Genomic DNA, 22536 nt, shown 5'->3' with positions numbered 1-22536 from the left:
GTGAGTTTCAATTTGGAATGCCCGGCAAAAACTTGGGAAACTGCAGAGAAATAGAGAGCAAGAAATAACAGCAAAAATATCTCAGAAATTGGATATGTATTTGTAGTTCAAATATTTAGCAGACTCAAGCCATTTTAAAACTTCAGAGCAGTTTTGCCTGAGGTCCACTGAAGTCAGCTGCTTCTCTCAGGTGTTATGAACTTTTAGCAAAGTGTTACTCCTATAAAGTGCCTCAATGGTCAGGAAGTAGAAATTGTGTGGGCTTTTTGGATGTTTTGTTTCATCTGATGAAATATGTTCTTCAGATTTTTTTCGGTGTGTGTGAAACACATAGTAGAAAGAAAACCATACATAGCCTAATTTGCAGTTACTTAATAGCAGGAGTTCCTTTTCCCCTAAGCAATGCTGCTGCTAATTTTAAACTCTTCATTCTCCCTTTATCTTTAATACTGCCTGTTCTCTGCCTGTCTACCAGCAGGCTTTGCTTTAAGTTTCCAGAATATCAGGTACTAGATAAAATCACCATTTACCTTGCCTGTAAGGAGAATGAAACTTTTTCAGAGAAAGACAGTGGCCTGGACCACCAAATTAATAGAGATGCTGCTTTGTTATATATAAGTCCCTTTGAGTGTGTTGGGCTTTCTTGGGATGAAGAGTAAAGCATTGTTTCTGAGTCAGAGAACCTGTAATTTAAACCCATCTGTATGAAGACTGATTCATACAATAGTACACATCTGGTGCTATTTATCCATACTACTTATCCATATCTGGTATGTCTGGAGGCTTTGGTCTAGAAAGAAGCTGTCTATTTCGGGACTTCTAAGACCACCTATGCACATAGCTATACTATCTGGTGTCCATTTAAGTGAGCCTTAGGTAATAAAAACTTGGAATCCTCTTACCATGTTTATATAATACTAAAATACTGGCTCCCCTGCTCTGTCATTTCCTATTTCCCAGATCCATCTTGTAATATAGGGAATTATTTTGCTCTTGTCATAAACTCATGGATCTTGCAGTGGCAAGCTACCCGTGGTCTATTCTTGGTTACAAGCTTTCCTGTACACTTACACTTAGATCTGGAGTTCACTGAGCTGCAGGAAGCAATAGCCTGACAATTGTGTCCACCTACCCCCACCCTTTTTTTTATTAAAAGTAATCTTAATTAGGTTTGAGTACAGAAACAAATAGAGCAGTTTGTACAGTTTGCAGTTGCACGCCATCAGTCTTTGAGAGGTTTCACCTCAATCAGTTGGCATCTGAAACTCAGGGGTTTTTTTCTGAGCGTGGCTGTACTCTGATAGGTTTTTCAGATTAAGACTTTTTTTAGTTTCTGAAATTGTGGGGCAGATAATTTAGTCAGAATAGTCTTGTCCGTGATTCTGAGCCCCTCCCATGCAAATTATTAGGAATAGCTATTGCCTGAAAAGTTTTATAATCACTTAATATTTAGTGCAAAAAATGGGTTGGTTTTGGCAAAATGACCTGGATTTATAATTTTTCATCTTTTTCTCTGTAGAAGTTCAAAATTTACTTAGAGCTTGTGAAAAAGTAGCTTTCTGGGATGTTATGTGAATTTCTATAAAGTAACTAATGTTTCATATGTGTTAGGGTGGCACTAGCCGGCAGACTTATGCCATTGCCAGCCAGTACAGAGAAGCACTATAAAGAATAGCTGTGCCAGGGAAGTGTATGGAATACTTACTGAGAAGACAGTATAATACTCAATAACTAAACATGCTGGACTTGTTTTTCTTTGTTCATGATTTTAGAACCAATGACAACTCCTTTTTTTTCTGCTCCTTATTTAGTTATCACTAAAAGCTGGTTTGATATCTGCTGTAATGTCTACTTCTTTTACTTAAAGGACTCTTTTGTAAGTGCATGTGGGTTTTTTTTTTAAGATGTTGACATTTAATATGTCTTTTGATGAGTACCCCACTATAATGCTTAAATACTAAATACCACAATGTCTTCCTCAACTTTGTAAAATCTGGATTGGATATGTGAAGTTATAATGGTATGGAATAAAAACTTCATTACAGAGCACAGAATGTTCCTAAAATACTTTTACTTCTCTAATTAATATAAAATGGGAACATATTATTTGTAAATACTTATGAAAAATCTTTTCTGTGTAAGTGGCTTTTTCCATTATCATTTCATAATCAGCTCCGTTAGGATTGTCTGCAAATAAATTACTTATCAGGCAGGTGTAGTTGTGATGATTAATGTGTACTTTTTGTGGAGGAGACACACACTAGGAACTGATGTTTCTTTTGTTCATGAATTTGCAGACCATGATCCTTTAGATATTATGTAGACTGGGATGTTTGTCTGCCTTAATTTTTGTTACTTGAATTTCATTCCTATTAGAAGTCTGAAAAATAAGCCTAGATGGAACTTGCACATTTTTTTCCTTCTATTGAAATAATTTTTGTGCATTCAAACTTGAAACATTTGAATAAGTAGGCTCTCATTTTATGTATTTAAGTAATAGTGTAGGAATTTCATCTTAAAGATACAAGCCATCCAAATTCTTTATAGTGTGGTATGTAATTTTTTAGAATGCATAAATAATGTTGTTTGAAAAGAAGAGAAAATAGAAGAAAAACTTTTAGATCCAGAAAGTCTTTCATTTATTGTCAATGGGAACTGTCTATCCTATTGGATGATGACAATAATAACAGTAATAGTAGTAATAGTAGTAGTAGAAGACAAAACCATGCCATTTGTATAGAATAATTTATTTGCCTCTTTATTTTGTCAACTCTCTTCTCTTCCACACTTAAATGTACACACAAATGTACATGCTGGTGTGATGAAGGGTAATGAAAACCACAGCAACTCCCAGCCTTCTGCTGGGAGGCAACCATTAAGTTCTTTGGATGGCCAATTGCATAGTAATAGCTATGTGTACACCTGGGTATATCTGGAGTATTCTCCTTCCCAGATAATACCATGAGTAGCAAAAGCTAGGCCAGGCTAGCATGCCTATGAAAATTTTTGCCTGCACTTTGTTGAGCAAGTGTTCTTTGCAGATGGCTCATAGGTGAAACTATGAACACACCACCAATGGCCGTCGCACTGTTCGCTTTGGTTAATAAACAGTGCAAAAGCTAGATTTTGAAACAAATACCAGAACTGTTTGTTTCACTGCATTAGAAGGTAAAGTATGAGACAAGAATTCTGAGTGTTGAGAGTCACCCACCGTGTATCAGAATGAGGGTGGAATGTAATTCCAGGTAACAAGGTGGTCTGTAGTAAGTGGAAGGTTGGATCTTGTAAAGAATTCATAGGTCACTTGTGTTTTGTACAAGATAATGTGAATCTTTTGGTAATGTACTTCTGTATGAAATACAAATGAAATGTGACCATGAGGGGTGCTGGAAATCTGAACATCATATTAATACTACCTAAAATTTGTGTATTGTTTAAGAATGAATGTTAGAGCTTTTATGCACATAGCCTTTCTGGGCAAGTCAGTTTGTAATTTTAATGTGTTGTTTGTTTCACTTAAGGAATCAGCTGGAGGGGATATTCAGTCTCCTTTAACTCCAGAAAGTATTAACGGGACAGATGACGAGCGAGCGATGCCAGAAGTGACGCAGAACTCAGAACCAAGGGCTGAACCAACCCAGAACGCATTGCCATTTACCCATAGGTACAGATTCCATTCCCACATCCTGATTAAGTGATACCTATCTCCTTCCTTGTTAAAGGGACTTTCTCCCATGTTGTTTGGGGAAACGAAGCAAACCCGCATCTCACCCCAAAAATGGACTCACTTTTGGATTTGTAATATTTTTTTAATCAAAAAAAAAAGAAAAAAAAAAGAGAAAAAAAGGAGAGAGAAAAATCTCTTGAAATGAGATTTGGGGAAACATTATAGTTCAATCAGCCCTTGAACACTGGTTAGTGTAGGTGTCCCTTTAACAGGAATCAGTATTTCAATGTCTGAGATCTTAGTAAAATTACCTGCTTCATAGAATATTCCAATTAAATGATTTTTGTACACATTCTTTAAATGGCTGATGGGACTGGACAAGTTCTTGGAAGAAAAGGGACTCTTACAGCATTTTTGGATTATGAAGTTTAAAGCAGGCTGTAATTGAACAGTTCTCTGACAGTTGTAAAATTTTTCAACTTTTTTTCAAAATATGAGAGAAATGTGGCTCTACTTCAAACTGAATTCTAATTTGTTGCACTAGGAATGCTGTGCTCTGTTCTTTAAGAAAGGTAGGACTTATTATTTTATTATAGAAGTAGCAAGTTACAATGGATATATCTTGCCTATTAGAAGTAATTGTAAAGGAGTCACTCTCAATAAAACACATGATTTATTGGGACCATGGAGAGCAAGTGAAATATTTAATAAAGTTAGAACACAGCTAGAAATACTAGGGTTTGGTTTTTTTTAAGCATTGTGTAATTCAGCCTAAATAGAGTTTAAGAGCTCTTCATCAAAGTTTGGGGAATATTAACACTTCAGATATGTAATGCAATTCAAAGTGAGCACAGTGAAACTAAAATAGTGCGGAACATCTCAGTTTTTGTAAGAGAATAATACTGTTAAGCATCTGGGAAAAAAAAATTCATTTTTCAAATGAGAAAAACCCTCTTACACTATTTTTTTTAACAGAGTGATTCTGTTTATTTTTATACTGTCACCAGTGCATGTATTATATGTTTCAGAAGAAATGGTGCATTGTGACAATGCTATGTGCATGTTGAAAGAGTACTACAAATGCTGCAGATCTATCTGTGTTCTGTAACAAGTTCATTTAAACTGTTTGAATATTGACATTTTCTATCAATATTTTTGTGAAAAGGAGTTGTGATAAAGTCCACACATGAATAGTGTGGTTTGCTCTTATCGAAAAATGATAATTTGAAGATTTCCCATCTGGTTCTGCATATGCAAATATGTTTTCTGGTATGCCAGTGTAGTAACTAAGTTTGCTCTCCATTGAGCGTGAATGAAGACACTTTTGAAACTACCCAGTTGTCATTTTTAACAATGTAGAATAGAGTTTACAAAACTTTTACATTAATTGCATTTTTCTATCTACTTAATGTACGCAGTGTAAGTGCCTAGTTTTAGGTTCTTGTCCTATTAGATATCACTAGCTAGAATTAATTTCCAACAATAACTCTGCATTTTGAGGTTTACTTCTTGTTCATTCTCAAAACACCAGTGTTTTGTCTTGCTAAGGATACCTTCAAGTTTGTTAGGGAGCTATTACTGAAGAAACCCCAAGTTTATAAACCTCTTTGAAATAAAGTAATTTTTGGAATAGGTAAGGATTTTATTATAAATAAATAAGTATTATTTATTTATTATAAATAAAGATGCATGAACATATGCACAAAGGAGATGGAAAGTGAAGCCTCCAGGACTGTGTTAATCCTGGTTAAATGGGCATGTTTTCATAGAGGCTTTTCCTAATAATAAATTGGCAACTAGGTAGACACATCTAGCTGCTTGTGCTGTCTGAAAGGGTGCTCTCTGCAGGCAGTCTGCTTGCCCTGACTTAAAAAGAAAAATATTAAAATCTTACACCCTGATTATTGGAGACTCCCTGGACTTCTCATGTGTCAGGAGTACAGAAAAGTACTGTGCTTCCCCTTGCTCCCTGCCTTTCTGATGATGTGGTGTGTTTGTGGCACTCCATGTGTGATGGAGAAGAGCTGCTAAACTGAGCCCTTTCCTTGTGCACCCTGGTAACTTCTGCTGATCCTGAGCCTTTTCCTTCTGCATCCTACATTTCAGCAAAGGTAAAGTTCGGTCAGCGCTTCTGGGTGAGGACGGTACTGCTGCAAGGGCATTTGAGTGTTGTCTTCTTTGTGGCATTTCTTTTCACTTATTTGCCGTTAGTCCAGAAGCTGCTGGTCAATCTCTAGGTGCTTTTCAGAAGAAAAGGTATTGTGGATTTCCCTACAGTGAGTTTAGCTGCAGGGCATGTGAGAGTCACCCAGGCTGGTTTACACTGCACTGAAATAACACTACCATAGCAAGTTCATTTATTCAATAAATGTGGAAGCTCCGTTCTGCTCTGACATTAACACTAGATACTTATTGTGTGAAGGATGAAAAGGCATGATGTTCAGTGTGGGTTGGAGCACATGGAAGCAGGTGTGGGGTGGCACAGAAGGAGCCTGTGCAGTCATGGGGCAAGTGTTGTATCTTCGTGTGCAGGATGAGGTGAGCAGTACTGTGTGTCAGGGGTGGCTGGCCAGGTGAGAGCTGTTGCTGCCAAGAGGATTGTTGAGCACAGCAGAGGCAGGTGCCTCTGTGGCAGAGGAGAGGGAGGGCTAAAGGTTTGAAGGGGGCTACTGTCAAAACAGTGATTGAGGTAAGGGGTTTCATGTCCTTGTATGAACTGGAAGAGCCTGACGGGAGTGGAAAAGGTCAGAAATCACAGGTGTGAAGGTCATGCTTTAATTTATATCCTATTGCTTGTCATTTTTAACCTGCACACCTGAAAAATGTTCAGTTGGATTTTGTTATAACATGTCTTTGCTGGCCAGACATGTTTTCTTCTGCCCTTTATGTTGTAGCGTAAACAGCTGAGGTCTGTTATTTCAGCAGCCTAAGTGTAGACTACTTTTGTATTTATAGTTATTTTCTGACCCCAAAAATCAGCATTACTTGAGTCACCAGAGTTTTACTAGAACTCAAGTGTCTTATTATTTCAGTAAATAGTTGTGAGAATTGAAATTAACATTCTCCAAAATATGTCTAAAATTCCATTGATATCCCTTGAGCATAACACTGCTGAAGTCTAGTTGCTTCAGTTTAATTCTCATCTGGAAAATCCTAATGCTCTTCAAAAGCAGTGTAACTCAGATCAACTGCTTGAGAGATAAGTGTACTAAACAGTTACAAGTCTTGCACTGAAGATAAACTCTCGTAATTCAATATCTTGCCTTTTTTTCAGCTATGTTAATGTTGAACAACTATGTAATATTATTGTGAACTCCCACATCGTACAATATACTATAGACTGAGTACTGCTGTCATGAGTAAATGTTGCCAGGACAAATGGAAGTAAAATGTAGCTTAAACATGGTATTAGAATTCTTTGGAGTCTTGTCTGAGACACTGATCAGTCCTTTTCTGAACAACAGCTAGTCCAAGAAGATATTTTTCTAGCAGAATCGAGGTAATCAAATCTAATGCTTAAAATAATTACGACTAAAAAGTATATATTTTTGTTCTATCTACATATTTCTGTTCTTAAGTAAAATTTAGTTTCCTCAGATATATTTCCTGTTTAAAAAATATTTTCCACATTCTTCAAGTTGTGATTTTTTTTTTTTTCAGTTTTTCTCCAACTGAAAACTATTGATCATAAAGTAGGGTTTGGAAAGAAAAAAAGTTGCTAAAAATTTTTAACTACTTCAGATGTGACTGAGTTTTAAAGTTTTCACATGACCAGGAATTGTCTGTTATGCATCATGAGGATTAAAATTTTTAATAAAAACTATTCAGTTTTAGTATTTGAATTATAGTCTAAGGCTGAATAGTGCATCTGGTGAACTTTGCAAGTGCTGCTTTTTGATAACTGTTGAACTTGCTCTTTCACTCTGAAGAGAATATGTTTGCTTATAACAAGCTTTATTCCATTTTTGGTACCTTAAGAAGCTGATAAAACACATTTTCAGAAAGAAAATATAAGAGGATTCTTCTGGGACAAACTTTGAAAGTCTTCAATTTCCTGTTAACCATGACTTGTACCTGTTACCTCATTTTTTCTTGTAATACGTAAACTTGGAATTTCTATTGCATAATGTTTTGATCAGACAACATATATGTGTGTGTTTGTTGCTTGTTAGTTAAAACTCCTATTTTTGTATTCAAGCAAGTTTTTAATAGGGAATTTCGACTCATTGCCTTAGTGAAAATGGACTTAATTGGAATGATGCTTATATCTTAGATATGTTATTGTCTAGATAGGCTACTATTTAATAATGCTGCATGTAAATCCAATGCTGTACAACAAAGAAAAACCAAAAGGTCTCGCTGCTAGGTCATGCTCTTTCTCTGAGTTTTCATTAAAAGTTGTATATAGAAATCTCTTCAGTAGATTTTTTCACTGTGTGTATTAAAACTACTCACTTCTACAAGCTTAAGTATTGTAGTTGTGTTATAGTAGAGGTACTTTGTGAATCAGGCAGAACTGTTAACTTGGCTTTGAGGAAAATCTTCAAGTTAATAATTATTGGGGTGTTTCATATTTTAATTTAAACTCAAATCTTAGTATTTGGATGTTTATTATAGAGTTATGCTTCCTTATCAAGTAAGGGGTGCATATTCCTTTTCTTGAAATTACTGGGTTTGAATGTTATTTAATCTGCTCAGAGGATAACTTTTTGTTGTGAGGAAGCTCACAGGCTCTCTAATCAAAGCTCCTGCTCAAAGAACAGCTATGAAATGAGATCAAGATGCTCTAAACTTTATCCACTTGGGTTTTGAAAGCTTTCTGGAGTGGAAACGGATAGTTAGGCATTTTTTGAAAGGTTTCTGTATAATGTAGAAGACAGCAACTTCTTCACATTGCACAGTACTATAGTGAACTGTGACATTTTAGGGCACACTAGAGGAATTCTGGTAAATTCAATTGCTCTGTTGAACAATATTATTATTTCTTCTGTCACATTCAGAGAAGAAATTCAGAAGTGATATGTTCCTGCTGTCACTGTAAGCAAAGAACGGATTAATATAGAAACTTAGACCTAGATCTGACTTGCCCTCAACCAACCTTTTTTGATGTTGTGATGGCCGGTGAAGGCCAGCTGTACTGTTCTGCTGGCCTCTTGTGCTCCCCTGGAATGAGCCTGGTGCTTTCCCCTCCTTCTCTGACCCAATTCCTGCTGCTTCCCAAACTCCTGCACTTTTGCCTAAGCTGCTGGAATCTAGCTCAAGTAGGGTCTCCTTCAAAATAAAAGTTCTTGCTAGAAAATTAGTAATTTGAAAGGAAGATCTTACATTGCATTTGTGTAATTATTCTTTTTATGTCTGACTTCCCTGATTTTGGCAATTTCTGATGATTCTTTAAGATATCATTAAAATACACAGTAAACCATTTTCATAAGATGTCTCTGATAATGGAAGGAAAGGTAGAGAGGAAGAATGCCCATGTTGTATGTGTTGCTTAACTCTTCAAAATTAAGAAACTCTGGAACTAATAGAGCTAATTTTAATAGCTGGGCAAATGGTTGAAAGCAAAACACTAAAAATAATCTAATGCTTAACAGAGTAATTTCACCATCTCCCTTGTGCACCTAGGCATGTTCTTATTTAGGGTGTGTGAATTGCCTACTTCCTGAGGTTTATTTAGTGAGAACTGCAAGAGAATGATGTAAATTATGTGAGCTGGGTGTCTGAAATTAGATGATATAACTACTGTCCTCAGGGACAGGAAAGTGCACTTGAAACATACCTGTCAAGTACATTCTTAGAAGAGGAGTATAATCCTTATGCAATTTATATTTAAAAGAAACGAAAACAACAAAACAAGGCAAAACCATACTACTTCTACTATGTAATTTTCTGCCCTTTAACCACATACCTAAGAAAAAAAAAGCTCAGTTAAAACCAAAGGAAAGTGATCTTGCTTAAGGAATGAAATTCTATTTTTTCAAGTAAATCCTTTGGGTCCAACCTATTCAAAGTATGGATGACATTAAAGATTGTTAGTACTTCAGCAACTGTAAACATTGGCTTTGTGAATTGGAATATGCGATACTTAACATTAAATCTGATTCTGTAGGGTGAGTGGCTCAGGTTGGATTTTTTGGTTGCATCCATTATTTAACAATCATTACTTTTGTTAATATTCTCAATAATACAATTTTTGAACTGCATTAATTCATTTTTGGAGTCTAGTCTAAGCATGAAGTCACCTGGTTTTGTCATTTTTTGGCAGTAGTGGAGGAGCTACTCTCTTTTAGATTTCCCAAGTAATTTACTTGAATAAAAAGTTTTTTTCTATTGTCCATTTTGATACCAATGTGAATAGTTATTTAACTTTGTGAGCAGTGTTTGTGAGGTTTGTATATGATATGATTTGTACATATATTATATAAAATCTGATGGTTTTTTAGTTGTAAGCTTAAACGTCCAATCATCTTTTCAAAAAGAATTATTAAAACAATAGTTCTAGAAGATCTTATGTAGACAGTTGATAGCCCATATCTTCTTTACTCATACTTCCATCAGTGATATTGTTTAGTGTCATTGTAGGAAACCTTACAACCAATAAGAAGGGATTAGTTATAAGGATTAGGATTAAGGGTACTGGAGCACCTTCTCTATGAAGACAGACTGGGAAAGTTGTGGCTGTTGAACTTGGAGAAGAGAAGGTTGGGTGGGGACCTCACAGCAACCTTCCAGCATCTAAAGGGGCCTACAGGGAAGCCAGAGAGGGACTGTACATCAGGAGCTGCAGTGATAGGGCAAGGAGTAATGGGTACAAACTGAAAGACAGGAAATGAGGTTAGATATTAGAAAAATTATTTCCTGTGAGTCTGGTGAGATACTGGAGATCAGGTTGCCCAGGGAGGTTGATGTCCCAACCTGGGCTGTGTTCAAAGGCAGGTTGGACAAGGCCTTAAGCAACCTGGTCTAATGGGATGTGTCCCTGCCAATGGCATGGGGGGTTGAGACTAGATGATCTCTATGGTTCCCTCCAACTCTTAGCATTCTGTGATTTTATTGTTCTATACACTGCAAACTGAACTTCCCTGAGGCACCATGAAGTAGTTCAAGGTCCTGTCCATGACATATCAGAGATCTCTTTGGGGTGTCTTTTAAAAATTGTTTTTTAAACTGAAAAGTAGTGTTAATATCAAAGAGAACAGATAGACCAAAGAAATGCTGCTGGTCTCAACACACTGTTCTCCAGGAAAGAAAAACCCCAAAAAACTTCAAGGGGAAATAGTCACTCTGTAGAATTGCTTTTCATTTTAAAGTCTTCTGTAGAAAGACTTAGCTCTTTGAAACTACATGTCATGCTTTCTTTGCATTGGAAACTTCACTGCACACTTACCATTTTTCAGCCTCCCATTAAAGAAACAAAACCAGAAAGCCAGTAATACCTGAACTTGCCAGGGAAGAAAAAGCCCAAAACAACCACAGAGCTATTGATCTCCTGAGTCTCGATGGATTTTCCAACAGTCTTGACCTTGAGAAGAGAAGCCTCTTTTAAAAAGAAAGACAGAGGGGATATTTTGCAGGACAAACATATTTTTCACCAAGTCTGATCACTCAAACATCACAGTCTCCTCCTCAGTGGCTAGGAAAGGAATACATGAAGGTATTTCAAGACCAAGGAAATATGAACCATGCGTGTCTGTAAATTCAGCCTAGGATTAATTCCTGATGAGAAAGCTGGGGGCTTTCTTCAGAACCTGAAATTTGGACTACTTCTAATGAGACTTTTTTATGGCAGTCTGTTCTGCAGGTAAGAATTTGCATTTTGCACCCGTCTGCACACACACATGCTTTGCCTTGCCCAAGAGACCTCTTCAGTGCCCCATCCTATGCCCCAGCAGCTATTCAGAAGTGTATCTTAGAAAATAAAGACTTCTAGTAGCTGGTGTGTAGCTGTTTCGTTTCAAGTGCAAGACTTAGTCCTCTTACCTTTGCAAACACAAAATACAACACTTGTGTAACCATCTATATGGGTAGGCAAATACTAAAGAAACTTTTCCAGACTTGTTCATTTACTGTTTTCTGTCTCTAAATTGACTGTCATTATGATGCATTTCTGTGAAACGCAAGAATAGTCTGGTCTTGGTTTACAGGGTACATATTCCCATCCACATAGAATTTATTGAAAAGGCTATACAGTTTTAGAGAAAAAAATTAAGGAGAATTGAAGATTTGTGCAGAACAATCTCCATCACTATCATACTTCAATTCTTGTGTATTTTACTCATCCCAAGGTTCACTTCATGGTAAATTTAGTTTATTTAGTAAAATTGGATGGACTTCCACAACTTACAGTCAGTAGTCAGGGAAGAATGCCTCTGTCATATGCCTTAGTAAAGGCAATTCAAGTGCTGGTAAAGAGTTCTGAGTTCAAAGTCCACAAGCTCAAAACATCTTTAAAAAAACTTCAGCAAGAGAAAACTTGGCTTTTTGTCAGTTTTATGTTAAAATATGTTACAACTCATAGCAACAATATAGTCTCAAAATACACCCTTACTCCTTTAAAGTCTACACAAACCTGCTTCCCCAAGCCCTACTTTCTTGAATATTTGTGAAGTGTATGTTTTTAATGGGGAAACATCTCCAGTTGTTCAGTTGCTCAACTTGAGTGTCTTCGCTCAGATGTTTTATAATGAGAGTGGTGAGGCACCAGAACAGGTTGCCCAGAGAAATTGTGGATGCCCCATCCCTGGAAGTGTTCAAGGACAGGTTGGATAAGGCTCTGAGCAACCTGGTCTAGTGGAAGGCGTCCTCCCTGCCTGTGGCAGGCAGGTTGGAGCTAGGTGATTGTTAACGTCCCCTCCAACCCAATCCATTCTGTGATTCTATGATAAATAAAACAAGCCTGGATCTTTCAGTTAGTGGCTCTTTTCAAATGTAGGGTCTTTATGTTTCCAAGTCGCTTGGCCCCTCTACCCTGCACCAGGTGTTGTGTCTGTTTTCCCTGCTCCCATGCTCTTCTGAAACTTCCCTGTGTTGCTGTTCCTCATCTGCCCGATTTATTCTAAGAGAAAGGATGTATGTTATCTTTTTTTAGGCAGTGGGGCCAAACCCTGTAGAATACTTGAAGGAAGTAATTTTTAGGAGGCAGCGGATAAGAAAAAGTCTGTAGCTGAGTACATTTTAGCAAAAGTGGAGCTCCATTGGATGCATATAGCAGTTTCGATCTTTTTTACTGATACCAGCAAGTTACTCTGCCTCCTGTGTTATTTGAGGTATGGTGGTGGATCATGAGATACGTGGACTTCTCAGATGAGAACCTGCACATATAGATAGATATCGGCTTCTGAAGTCTTATGTATACTGTGTGATTATGGTTTCATTGCCATTTGGTAGATCTGATGATAAACAAACAACTATAATAACAATATTAGAGAAAGACTAATTAATTACTATTCTTGAAACAGTGTAGAACTCATTTTTCTCAAACTTCCAAGCAGAGAATAAATGGAACTTCATCCTTTAACAGCTCATGGATGTTAAAGGATCAATTTAGTCCATGGATTTTTACATTCCTTTTAGAATTTGTTGTATTACTCCCTTCCTGTCTGCCCTCTCTCCTTGAAGAAGAGATACACTCTGAAAACAGAAAGGGGATGGCTAGCACCATCCTCTGCAATTATTTAAGCTTAAGAGCCAGTCTTTAATTTTTTTCCTGATGTCATTTATGAGAATACTGTTAGATATGTGAATGGGCAATTTACATTACATCTGTCCTGAGTTACAAGATGCCAAGCATCTTAAGTCATGAAACATTTCCAGTTTGAGTCTCAGTGAAATGTTAACTGTGGATTCCCCTGAAACATACTACATGGATTCTTTCATCCATGGGCTTTGCCATTTATAAAGTGCCTAGATGGTGTTAATGAGGCCCATATGGACTTCAAATGAGCTAATTTTAGTCAATTAGATACCTTAATGCTAGGGGATTAACATGAAAAGTCAAAAGCAATGAGAGCTGGCAAGAGTTGTTTATGTTATTAGTATTTTCTTGTCGAATGTATGAGGTAGAAGTGCTGCTATACCAAATTCTGCTTGAGATAAGAGGAGGCAGAAACGGTGTGTGAGTTCAGGAGATGGCTGCAGCTCCTGTTCCTTTGCTACCTTTCTGATGCCAGAGTAAATCTTCAGAATTGACAACTGTACCTTGAGCCGGTACAGGCTCCTCCAGCAGTCACACAGAATGGAGGATTGGATAGAGCTGCATGAACACTTCTGTCCCCTGAAACATTTTTCGTTCACAGGCACATGTATCTTAGGAGCTAACTTTGTTGTGCCTGCTGACTTTACCAGTTCAGAGCCAACATGCAGTTGTCTGTGTGGTGCAAAGAAATTGTGTTGATGAAGCCACTTGTTGGTTTTAGGTATTTATTGATAGGATTCGGTCAAATGGATTACCTCTGCTCACTTCTTGAAAGAATGCATATATAAAAGCTAAAGTTTAACAAAGCAGAGAAAAGCAGTTTAGAAAACTCTTTTTATTAAAAGAGTACTAACATAGTGTATCTTTAAAAAGGAATATCTCATATTTAAATGAATCACTTATACAAAAAATTGCTTTCATCAAAGTTCTTTTTTCTAGAATTTATCTGGAATTCATAAAATGTTTATATATGTGTGTGTGTGTGTATATATATGTATGTATGAATAGAAGATGTATATATTCTTTGAGGGATCATTTTGCATCCCTGCATGACCAATGGACTGAGGACCAGAAGATCTTAATTCTTACATGAAGTTAAAAGCTTAGTTTCAAGTCCAAGACAAAAGATTCATGCTGTTTTACTTGTATGATACTCTGTAAGTGTCTTGGATTTGTCAGATGAATTAAGATTGCTAAAGATTTTTCCCTTATTTAGTGATAGGTTAAGGTAATAATTCCCTTGGAGGATGTTGAGGCCTGGTTTCTCCGGTGGAGAACCAGCAAATTCTGCCACATCCATGTGACAATGAGGTCACAAAATAACACCTGAGGGGCTTCCGTAGTGCCTGATGCCTTTCCTCCTAGATAGGCTCCTGACTGGTGGATGAAGTGCCATATTGGGATACTTAACCTTTCTTAGCTTTTAAACATCCAAACCAGCTGAAGATAGGTCTCATCCACTAAACCCTCTTTCCCAGGTACAGCCTTTATTTGTACCTCCTGGCAGTGCTGCAATCCACAGTTTTGCTTTCTGTTTTCTGCGGAGGCAACACAGTGTCATGTTCCCTGGATTGCGGTCACCCTACCATGGCTCCCTGACGGACTGTTTCAATTACTCCCTACTCTTCAGGTGTCTAGACAGTGTAAGCCCCAAGAAGACTAGAGTAAAAGCTCATTGATCAAGTAAACATCCAAAGCAGCTTTCTTCTAAGCCGTTTCAGGATGTCTCTAAATGTGCAAACAGCATTCAGTCTGCACCTGAACAAGTTGTTTGATTGAGCGTAATTGAGTCAAGTTGATTTTCTGTCACACTGTAGTAGGCAGACCCCTTGGAGTGGGACTTCTATGGTGTCAGCATTGTTCTGGCAGACATGGGTAGAGGTTAGGGGCGGGCACACATAAACACAACTATTTTGTGTGTCAAAAGATGTATTTAATGTATTCTCTTTTTGAGGTTAAGAGTATTTCACATTGGCACCAAAGAGCTATCAAGTTTTGTCTGTAATGAATTGAGTTGGCACAAATCAGCAATGAACTAGAATATAAGAGAGTTTTTTAATCAGCTCTTAAGCCATTTCGCAAATGAAGCTAGAGCTGTGTGAGGGTGCTGAAATAAAATGTCTGGAATGTCCAGAACTCTGGTTTCTCAAGTACACAATAATAAAGCATTATGAGTGGTCCACATCTTGTGATTAGCTTTGATTGTACAGTTGTTGCCCTTGCAGATTTTACTCCGTGGTGTTGTGATGTAATGATGTTCTGTCTTTCTGATACGAAATGCAGAGGGTTTTGTTTCTAAATTAGAGTAGTGGAAACCATTCTTCTGGGAGACTGCAATCCCACAGCTAATTAAGAAGCAATTTTCTTCAAATAACATGGTTCAGACAAAAAAACCCAAACCAAACCAAAACCTTGAAAGTGAATTGACGGAATTCTGCTAAGTTATCTAACTCCAGTAGTTTGCCAAAGGAAGAAAAATAGAAGTTTTTTTCCCTTCACTATAACGCAAGTAGATAGAAAAAAACAGGGTTTTTTTTGTCTGGAGCCAAAAGCATGTAGTCAGTACATTCAGATTAATTTCACCTGAATTTTAAGAAAATAGCCAAAATAGTTTCCTATGTTCATGAAGTGTGATCTGACTGATCACTGTGTGTGACTGCAAGTTACCTGTTCACTTTATTTAGGAAATACTTTGAATTGTAAAACTAATGTAATTACATGACAACACCAGTTGTGTAGCACCTACCTCCTATACTCTCCAGAGGTTTTAGTATTCTGGTTTAATTACTCTTTCGCACTTTAGGAATCATTTGTGCTGGGCTTATGATCAGCATAGTGGGAAACTGAAGAAAGCTATCTTTTGAACATCTTTTTGTTTGCCCTACTCTTTCCCTAGTCAGAGGCCTTACCAGGGAAAGTGAAATAGAGCTTGCAATACTAGAAAACAAACGTGCTGAAATGATGAAAATTCAATCTCTGCTCTGCTGTCTGTGAATTCACAACTAGCAAAACTCATGTGCAACTTCATTCTTTCCCTGTTGGGTTGGGATGAGTTAAGTAAGATGGCACGAGGAAAGAAGAGGGGAACCAAGCTTTGTATTCTTCTTTGGAACCATTACATCAATTAAGTATTGAATTGGAAAGAACAGATCCATAAATTATCATATTTTAACTTCCAGCTGAATTCTTAAGGAAATTGTCTGCATTATTCCAAAAAGAATATGAAGGAAATCTAAAACCACTTAGTCTAGACTGAGTAAATAAGAACTATTAAGTACCAGTTAGTTAAAGAAGGTGCAATATTCGTATTTTCTTTTAAAATGGGATTTTTTACAATTAGGGAGAGAAACTTACATAGGGACTGCTTCCTCTGAGTGTTAACCTGTAGTTAATGAGAAAAGTATTTGCATCAGCAACTTCCCATGTATTAAATTGAATCTTTTATTTCATCAATTTAATTTGGTTTTAGTAAATTTGGCTCTAGGGTCAACATAGTGCAAGCAATATAGTCTCTTCTTGGATTCAGATTTGGTTTAAACAAGGAAAGTGTAATACGTCCATTCTCTTCAAGAACTGGAATGGAAAAAAATATGACTTGCAGTATCCGCATGTGTTACAACTCACTTGTGAATTGTTTTATTCGAACATATACAGTCAATAAATATTTTACTGTGATCATATCATGTGACTTACTGCTTGTTCTTCAGAGTACTTGTGAGAGTTCCATAGATGGTGTAGTTTGGACTTTATATATATGTTATTGACTCTTAAGTAATTGCATGGCTACCACAGGAGATAAATGAAGCTTAATTAAATTTTCTATGCTTCCATGTAGCTTCAGTTCCCTTAATGGAATAAGCTTATTTTGTTGTCAGCATGTAAACTGACAGTTCATTTCCAGCACTACCTGTGCAGTTAATGCATGTCCTTGTATTTACTGGGATAAGCAAACTGGCAATTGTAATGCAAAAATGAATCGCACCAGTAGTTATTATTTGATGTGGTAAGATAACCTAATGTACTATCTGGTGGAGGCCCAGTAGTCATAATTCAGAATCTTTATGCAATTGCCCAGTGACATAGAGCTATTTCTGTAGGTCATTCTATAAAAATGCCTTTCTGTTGCTAGTAGTGGAGTTGTGAGGCCCTGCAGCTGTATTGAGTCTTCTGCTGAAGTCAGTGATTGCTATGGAAGTAAGATGGTAACCAGCACTAAGGGGTCTTAGAGGCTGAGCTGTCCCATTGTATCAATAAGAGAAGGTTCAGCTAAGAACTAAAATAGGCATTTGTAAATCTTTCACATTGAACCACTTGTAACAGCTTCTCCAAGTTCAGCAGAGGCACAACACACTCCAGTTACAGCTGTGACAGCACCTATAAATGCAGGCAAAGGCTGTGCTGAGGATCTCCACTACTTTTGTGAGGTTTATGTCCAACTTACAGGGTTGGAAGAAGTCTCTTTAGCCAGGTCACTGCTCTGCATGTGGCTGCTGTTGCCCAACAAGTAGCTCTTACTTTCTTCACTCTGTTGTTGCAGAGCTGAAAATCTATGCTGAGCCCCATAGAATTGACCTGTAGCTGCCACAGCCTCTTGAGCCACATCTACACAGCTAAATAAAATGTGCCTTGGCACTGAGGTCTGTGGGCTGAACAGTTTCCTCATGTTCCCTCTTCTGTGCCCATTCAGTGTCCTTGCAGGTGTAAGAATGCAAGTTACTGTGTTTTGTATGGCATCTTTTTCCAGTCCAACATACTTGCAGTGAACTGAGGGCTTAATTGCCACCCACTTGAGTGGTATTCTCCTTGCACAAAAACACAGATCAACACTTTCATGCCCAGGAGTGTTTCAGATGGAAATGGAAGGGTTACAGATCCCATAAGGCCTCAGAAGACTCTGAAGATGGAAGGGTGCTAAACCTGACTATGGGCAAACTGTGCTTAGAATCTCCTCCGCCAGGTATCACTGAGCAGGGCAGTTTGCAGAGAGTGCAAACTCCCCAGTCCATACAGCCTTTGGGAGCTCAGGGCTTTTGGCCCTGTTTTACTAAGTGGAGGAGGTGGTCATGGTGAAAGAAGTTGTTCCTTTTCCTTATTACCACAGCATTTTTGTGGCAAAGCTAGGGAAGTTTTTCAAACTCACTGAGGTGTAATTGAGAGCACAGTTCAGTGAAACTGTTAAAATCTGAATAGCACTCAATAAAAGACAACCCAGGTAAGAGATGTGTAGGGAAGTCGAATACTCTGTTACATTGCTGACAGAGTGCAAATTGAATCAATGCACACCCGAATTGTTATTATTAGTACGATTTTTGAAAGAAACTTGATGTTTTGCCTAGCCAGGGGCCTAGCAGAATTAATCCATACTAATTCAGAGTGTGAATTTGCAGTTAAATGCTTTAAATTCTTGTGTGTACAGATGAGTTCCACAATGAAAGTGTCCATAATTCAAATCATTTTAGTGTCAGGGTTACCATGTCCTAGTATCTGACTTGCCGATAGCCACATCATCTAATTGATTTCTTAAAGTGATTAAGTGCCATAAATGCCAGAGTCAATTTTACTTTCTTTGTGGCCAAATACCTAGTCCTTTCAGAAAATAGGATGTAAGTTCCTAAATAATTTTGGTTGCTTTTAAAAATGTAATTTTGTTGGAATATTTGAAGTATTCAGCACCATAGCAACAGCAAGGAATTATGCCTAATGTTCAGTGCACTAAAAAAAATGTATTGGGTATCTGTTGTACACCACAGATCTGAGAGTAAACTACTTCCAACTATAACAATATGCTATTTCAATAAGGGAACAAGGACAATTTCTTTTTTTTTACTTTTTCAGAATATGTGATAATTGTTAGGTCAATAAGGTTTTAATGATTACTGCAAAAAAGCTAGAAATTAATTAGCCATGCTTGTGCTTTCAGAGGGCTAAAAGTTATAAGAAAGAGTTACTGTCCTTTGTTTATGCTCTGTGCCTTCATGAAGAGAACAAATTCTGTTTACTTTATAAAATTTAATGACTATGATAAAAATGAGATCCTTTTTAGAAGTATAAAATTAAAAGTTGAGCCTCTTCAGAGAGAACAGGGGTTCTGCTCAGGTTAAATACAGGTTTTTTGCTTTGTGATACAGTGTACAAAATCACGCTTAAAACTGTGCTGAACAGCGTAATTTAAATAAGAAACAGGGTTTAAACGTTACCTGTAAACACATCCAGAGTACATTAGCATGCAATATGAGAAACTTAGTAATGTCATTATTTCATGTGAAGAAGAGTGACTCTTCCCTTTGTCCCTGGCTTTAACTTGGGTCAGGACTGGGACCTAAGTCCTGCAGGGATATAGATCATTGCTGAAGTATTAATTTTTTGTTAATACCCAATATTCTACACCCCATGAAGTGTCTTTCAAGAGTTCCTCTGATCTGCTGACTCTTAGTGTTTCAATAAGCAGTGAACACATACTTAGCCATTTTTAACTCTGGTTCTGTTGCCTTTTGCAGGCATACCATGCTGGGTTACTAGAGGTAGTATTTACGCGAAAATCCCATTCTTAAAAAGAATTTCCTATCCAGTCTATTCCTCAGTGATAGATTCCCATATTGAAACCAGACTGTGTTATGGTGGTTTCTACAGCCCCGTGATGAATAAAGGCTGTATTACAACATACTGAGCATGGCTTTAAGTGGTAGATCTAACTATGGTATGGCCACCCATTTTCATAGTTGTCTGCTCTATAGTGGAAGGAGTCTGTATCATTACTCAGCTTCTTTAGTCATTTTCATCCATTAAGTCCACAAAGATGTTGATTCTTTCCCGGTGAGCTGATAAGGCACAGTACAAGAGCTGCCTAAGAGCAGTACTGCCTGTAACAGAACTGGAAAGGCGAGTCTTCTCCTGTCCATGGGCTGCATGGGTACCCTGGGTGATTGAGAATCCAGTCAAGAGGTTGGTCAAGCTGAAAGGCTAAATGGAAGTGAAAGCTCACATGTCAAACACCTCGAGGAAGAAATCTGTTATATCTCCTTATATTGTAGCTGCACAAATTTGCAGAAAAATCTTCTGCATTTGCCTTCTACATTGACATAAAAATTGGGACCTCGAGCATATTGTAGCTCCAAGTTGAACAAAGGTGTGTGCAGAACAAAATAATGTATCCTGGAGTGGGATAAACCTTCAATATTTGTACAGAATGATAGACTCCCAGACACATAATGCTCTCACCTGCTGATTGTTCATTTCATCCATTCAGCTGCCTTTCCTGCTTTCCAGCAGGGTGGCTTTGATACCCTTTGATACCTCAGCTAAAGTACAATGTGCTTCAAGGGCCTCCTTCGTCTCTTTTGCTATGAGCTGATTCATAACCATGTTTCTCTGGTTTTGTGCTGATGTAACTCCACTGAGATCATGTAGATATTTCTTATCCCAAAGAGAAGAACAAATCTTTCATGCTCTGTTAATGTTCCTCCTTCTCTCCCCAGGGGACCTATCCTCCTTTGCTAAAAATTCTTTTGAATACTCTAATTAAGGATAAGGATCTCTTTGAATATTAATTAGTTTTTCATTGGCCTCACTCAAAATATTTAACTCAAGGCAATTTCCTGGTAATTATCTCTGGATTATAATTTTGAGAAGATTTACTCTTTTTTAATAAATTCCAGTTTATTAAGTAAGACTTCCTTTTGTATGTGTCCAGTTAATCACAACTACATGCAAGACAGTGAGCAGTGGCTGTGAAGAGGCAATTGTTTTGTGTCTTAAGTTTTCTTCTTGCAAAATCTCTTGTTCTTAATGTAGCTTTCCCTTTTGCTGTTCTTTAATTATTTAACTGGGTGACTCTGTGCCACATGTACATAAATTCAGAGTTGGGCCCCTACAAGGAGACAGCTCTGTAGGGAGACAAAAATGGCAGAACAACTCAAACCCTTTCTTTCTTGGCTCTGGAGTGGTGAGATAGAACCTGGTCTACTCCACAGCTCCTTCAACTTATGGCTTATTACAGGGCTCCTCCTCCTCTATAATTTAATGGAACATGAAACTCCCTTCTGTTCCCTATTGCTCTGAATATTCAAGAGAGAGGGAGAGATTTCCATTTCATTACTGAGGGCTCATGGTGCTTTAGACCAGCAAGAACACGAACTCCCCAAACCTATCATGTTTAAATCTTTTCTGTCATGAAGTTGTTTTACACATTTAATAGATGGCCACAGAAGATGTTTTTTTAAATCTCCAAAAAAGGGTGTAATTCCCAAATTGCTTGTTTAAATTTCTTCTAAATCAGGACATAAGCTGAGGAGCTTGAGTCTCATTTTCAGCATGAATGAGAAGAGGTTTTTTGTGAGCTTTTAGGAATGCCTTGAGGGATGCTGCAATCCCTCACTGTGCCAGCAGAGTTAACACTTCCATCAAATGAGGCAGACACATAATTTCAATGCAGGCAATAGCAAGCATAGCCTGTTGCAGAGATCTCACCCTTCCAGCCTTCAGCGTTAACTGAAGCTTATTTGATATGGAGGATTTCGTAAGAACCTTTTGCAGGATTCCTTTCCAAATGCACCAGGGAGTTTTACATAAACCCAAACACTTGCCTTACACTTCCAAGGACAAGAAGCGATGCTATGTGTTTGCTGGATCTCTCAGATACATCTGCAACAGAACCAAATGGTTCTCAATGCCCCTGTGCTTTGTTGAGCATGAAGAGCTGCTCTGTAAGGCTCACCAGCATGGCTGTCAGAAGGGGTCATTTCTTGCTGCCAGCACAGCTGATGCATTGTTGCCAGCTGGTTGACATACTACTCCCTCTGCTTGATAATGCTCACTCCACCAGACTCTTGGGCTGCTTCCAACACATGCCACTATTTATGATCTGGGCAGCTGCTACCAGGACTCTGCTCTTTTAATATTTGTCAAGTCTTATGAATTTAGTTAATATACCAGAATCCACATTTTATGTTGAAAGTACCCCATTCTTCCTTGGATAAATTCCTCTTTACATTTGTCCCAAGACAGGGCTGCTCACCACACACCTGCAGTGCAGATCGCAGTGACACCTGAAGAAAATAATTTACCCGCTCTTGAATAACAGTAGTTTCTTGAAACTATGACTATGCTATAGAATAAATTTTAAACTAACTAATTTTATGCAATGAATGCAATATTAACCCCCTGAAATATTAATAAA

At 37.6% G+C, this 22536-nt stretch overlaps 1 protein-coding gene across 1 annotated transcript in view; it reads left to right on the top strand.

Annotated features, from left to right (window-relative positions):
* Positions 1 to 22536, top strand: part of HOMER1 (homer scaffold protein 1) — a gene marked incomplete at both ends in the record, with an annotated part of 81595 nt that overhangs the window by 33598 nt on the left and 25461 nt on the right. The window contains one exon of the mRNA XM_082301689.1: positions 3522 to 3664. Coding sequence (XP_082157815.1) covers positions 3522 to 3664 — 143 coding nt within the window. The remainder of the gene's footprint in view (positions 1 to 3521; positions 3665 to 22536) is intronic.

Source organism: Coloeus monedula (genome assembly GCF_965178545.1).
Source record: "Coloeus monedula genome assembly, chromosome: Z".
NCBI lineage: Eukaryota > Metazoa > Chordata > Aves > Passeriformes > Corvidae > Coloeus > Coloeus monedula.
Note: the sequence above shows the minus strand (reverse complement) of the source record. Positions and strands in the feature narration are given on the sequence as shown.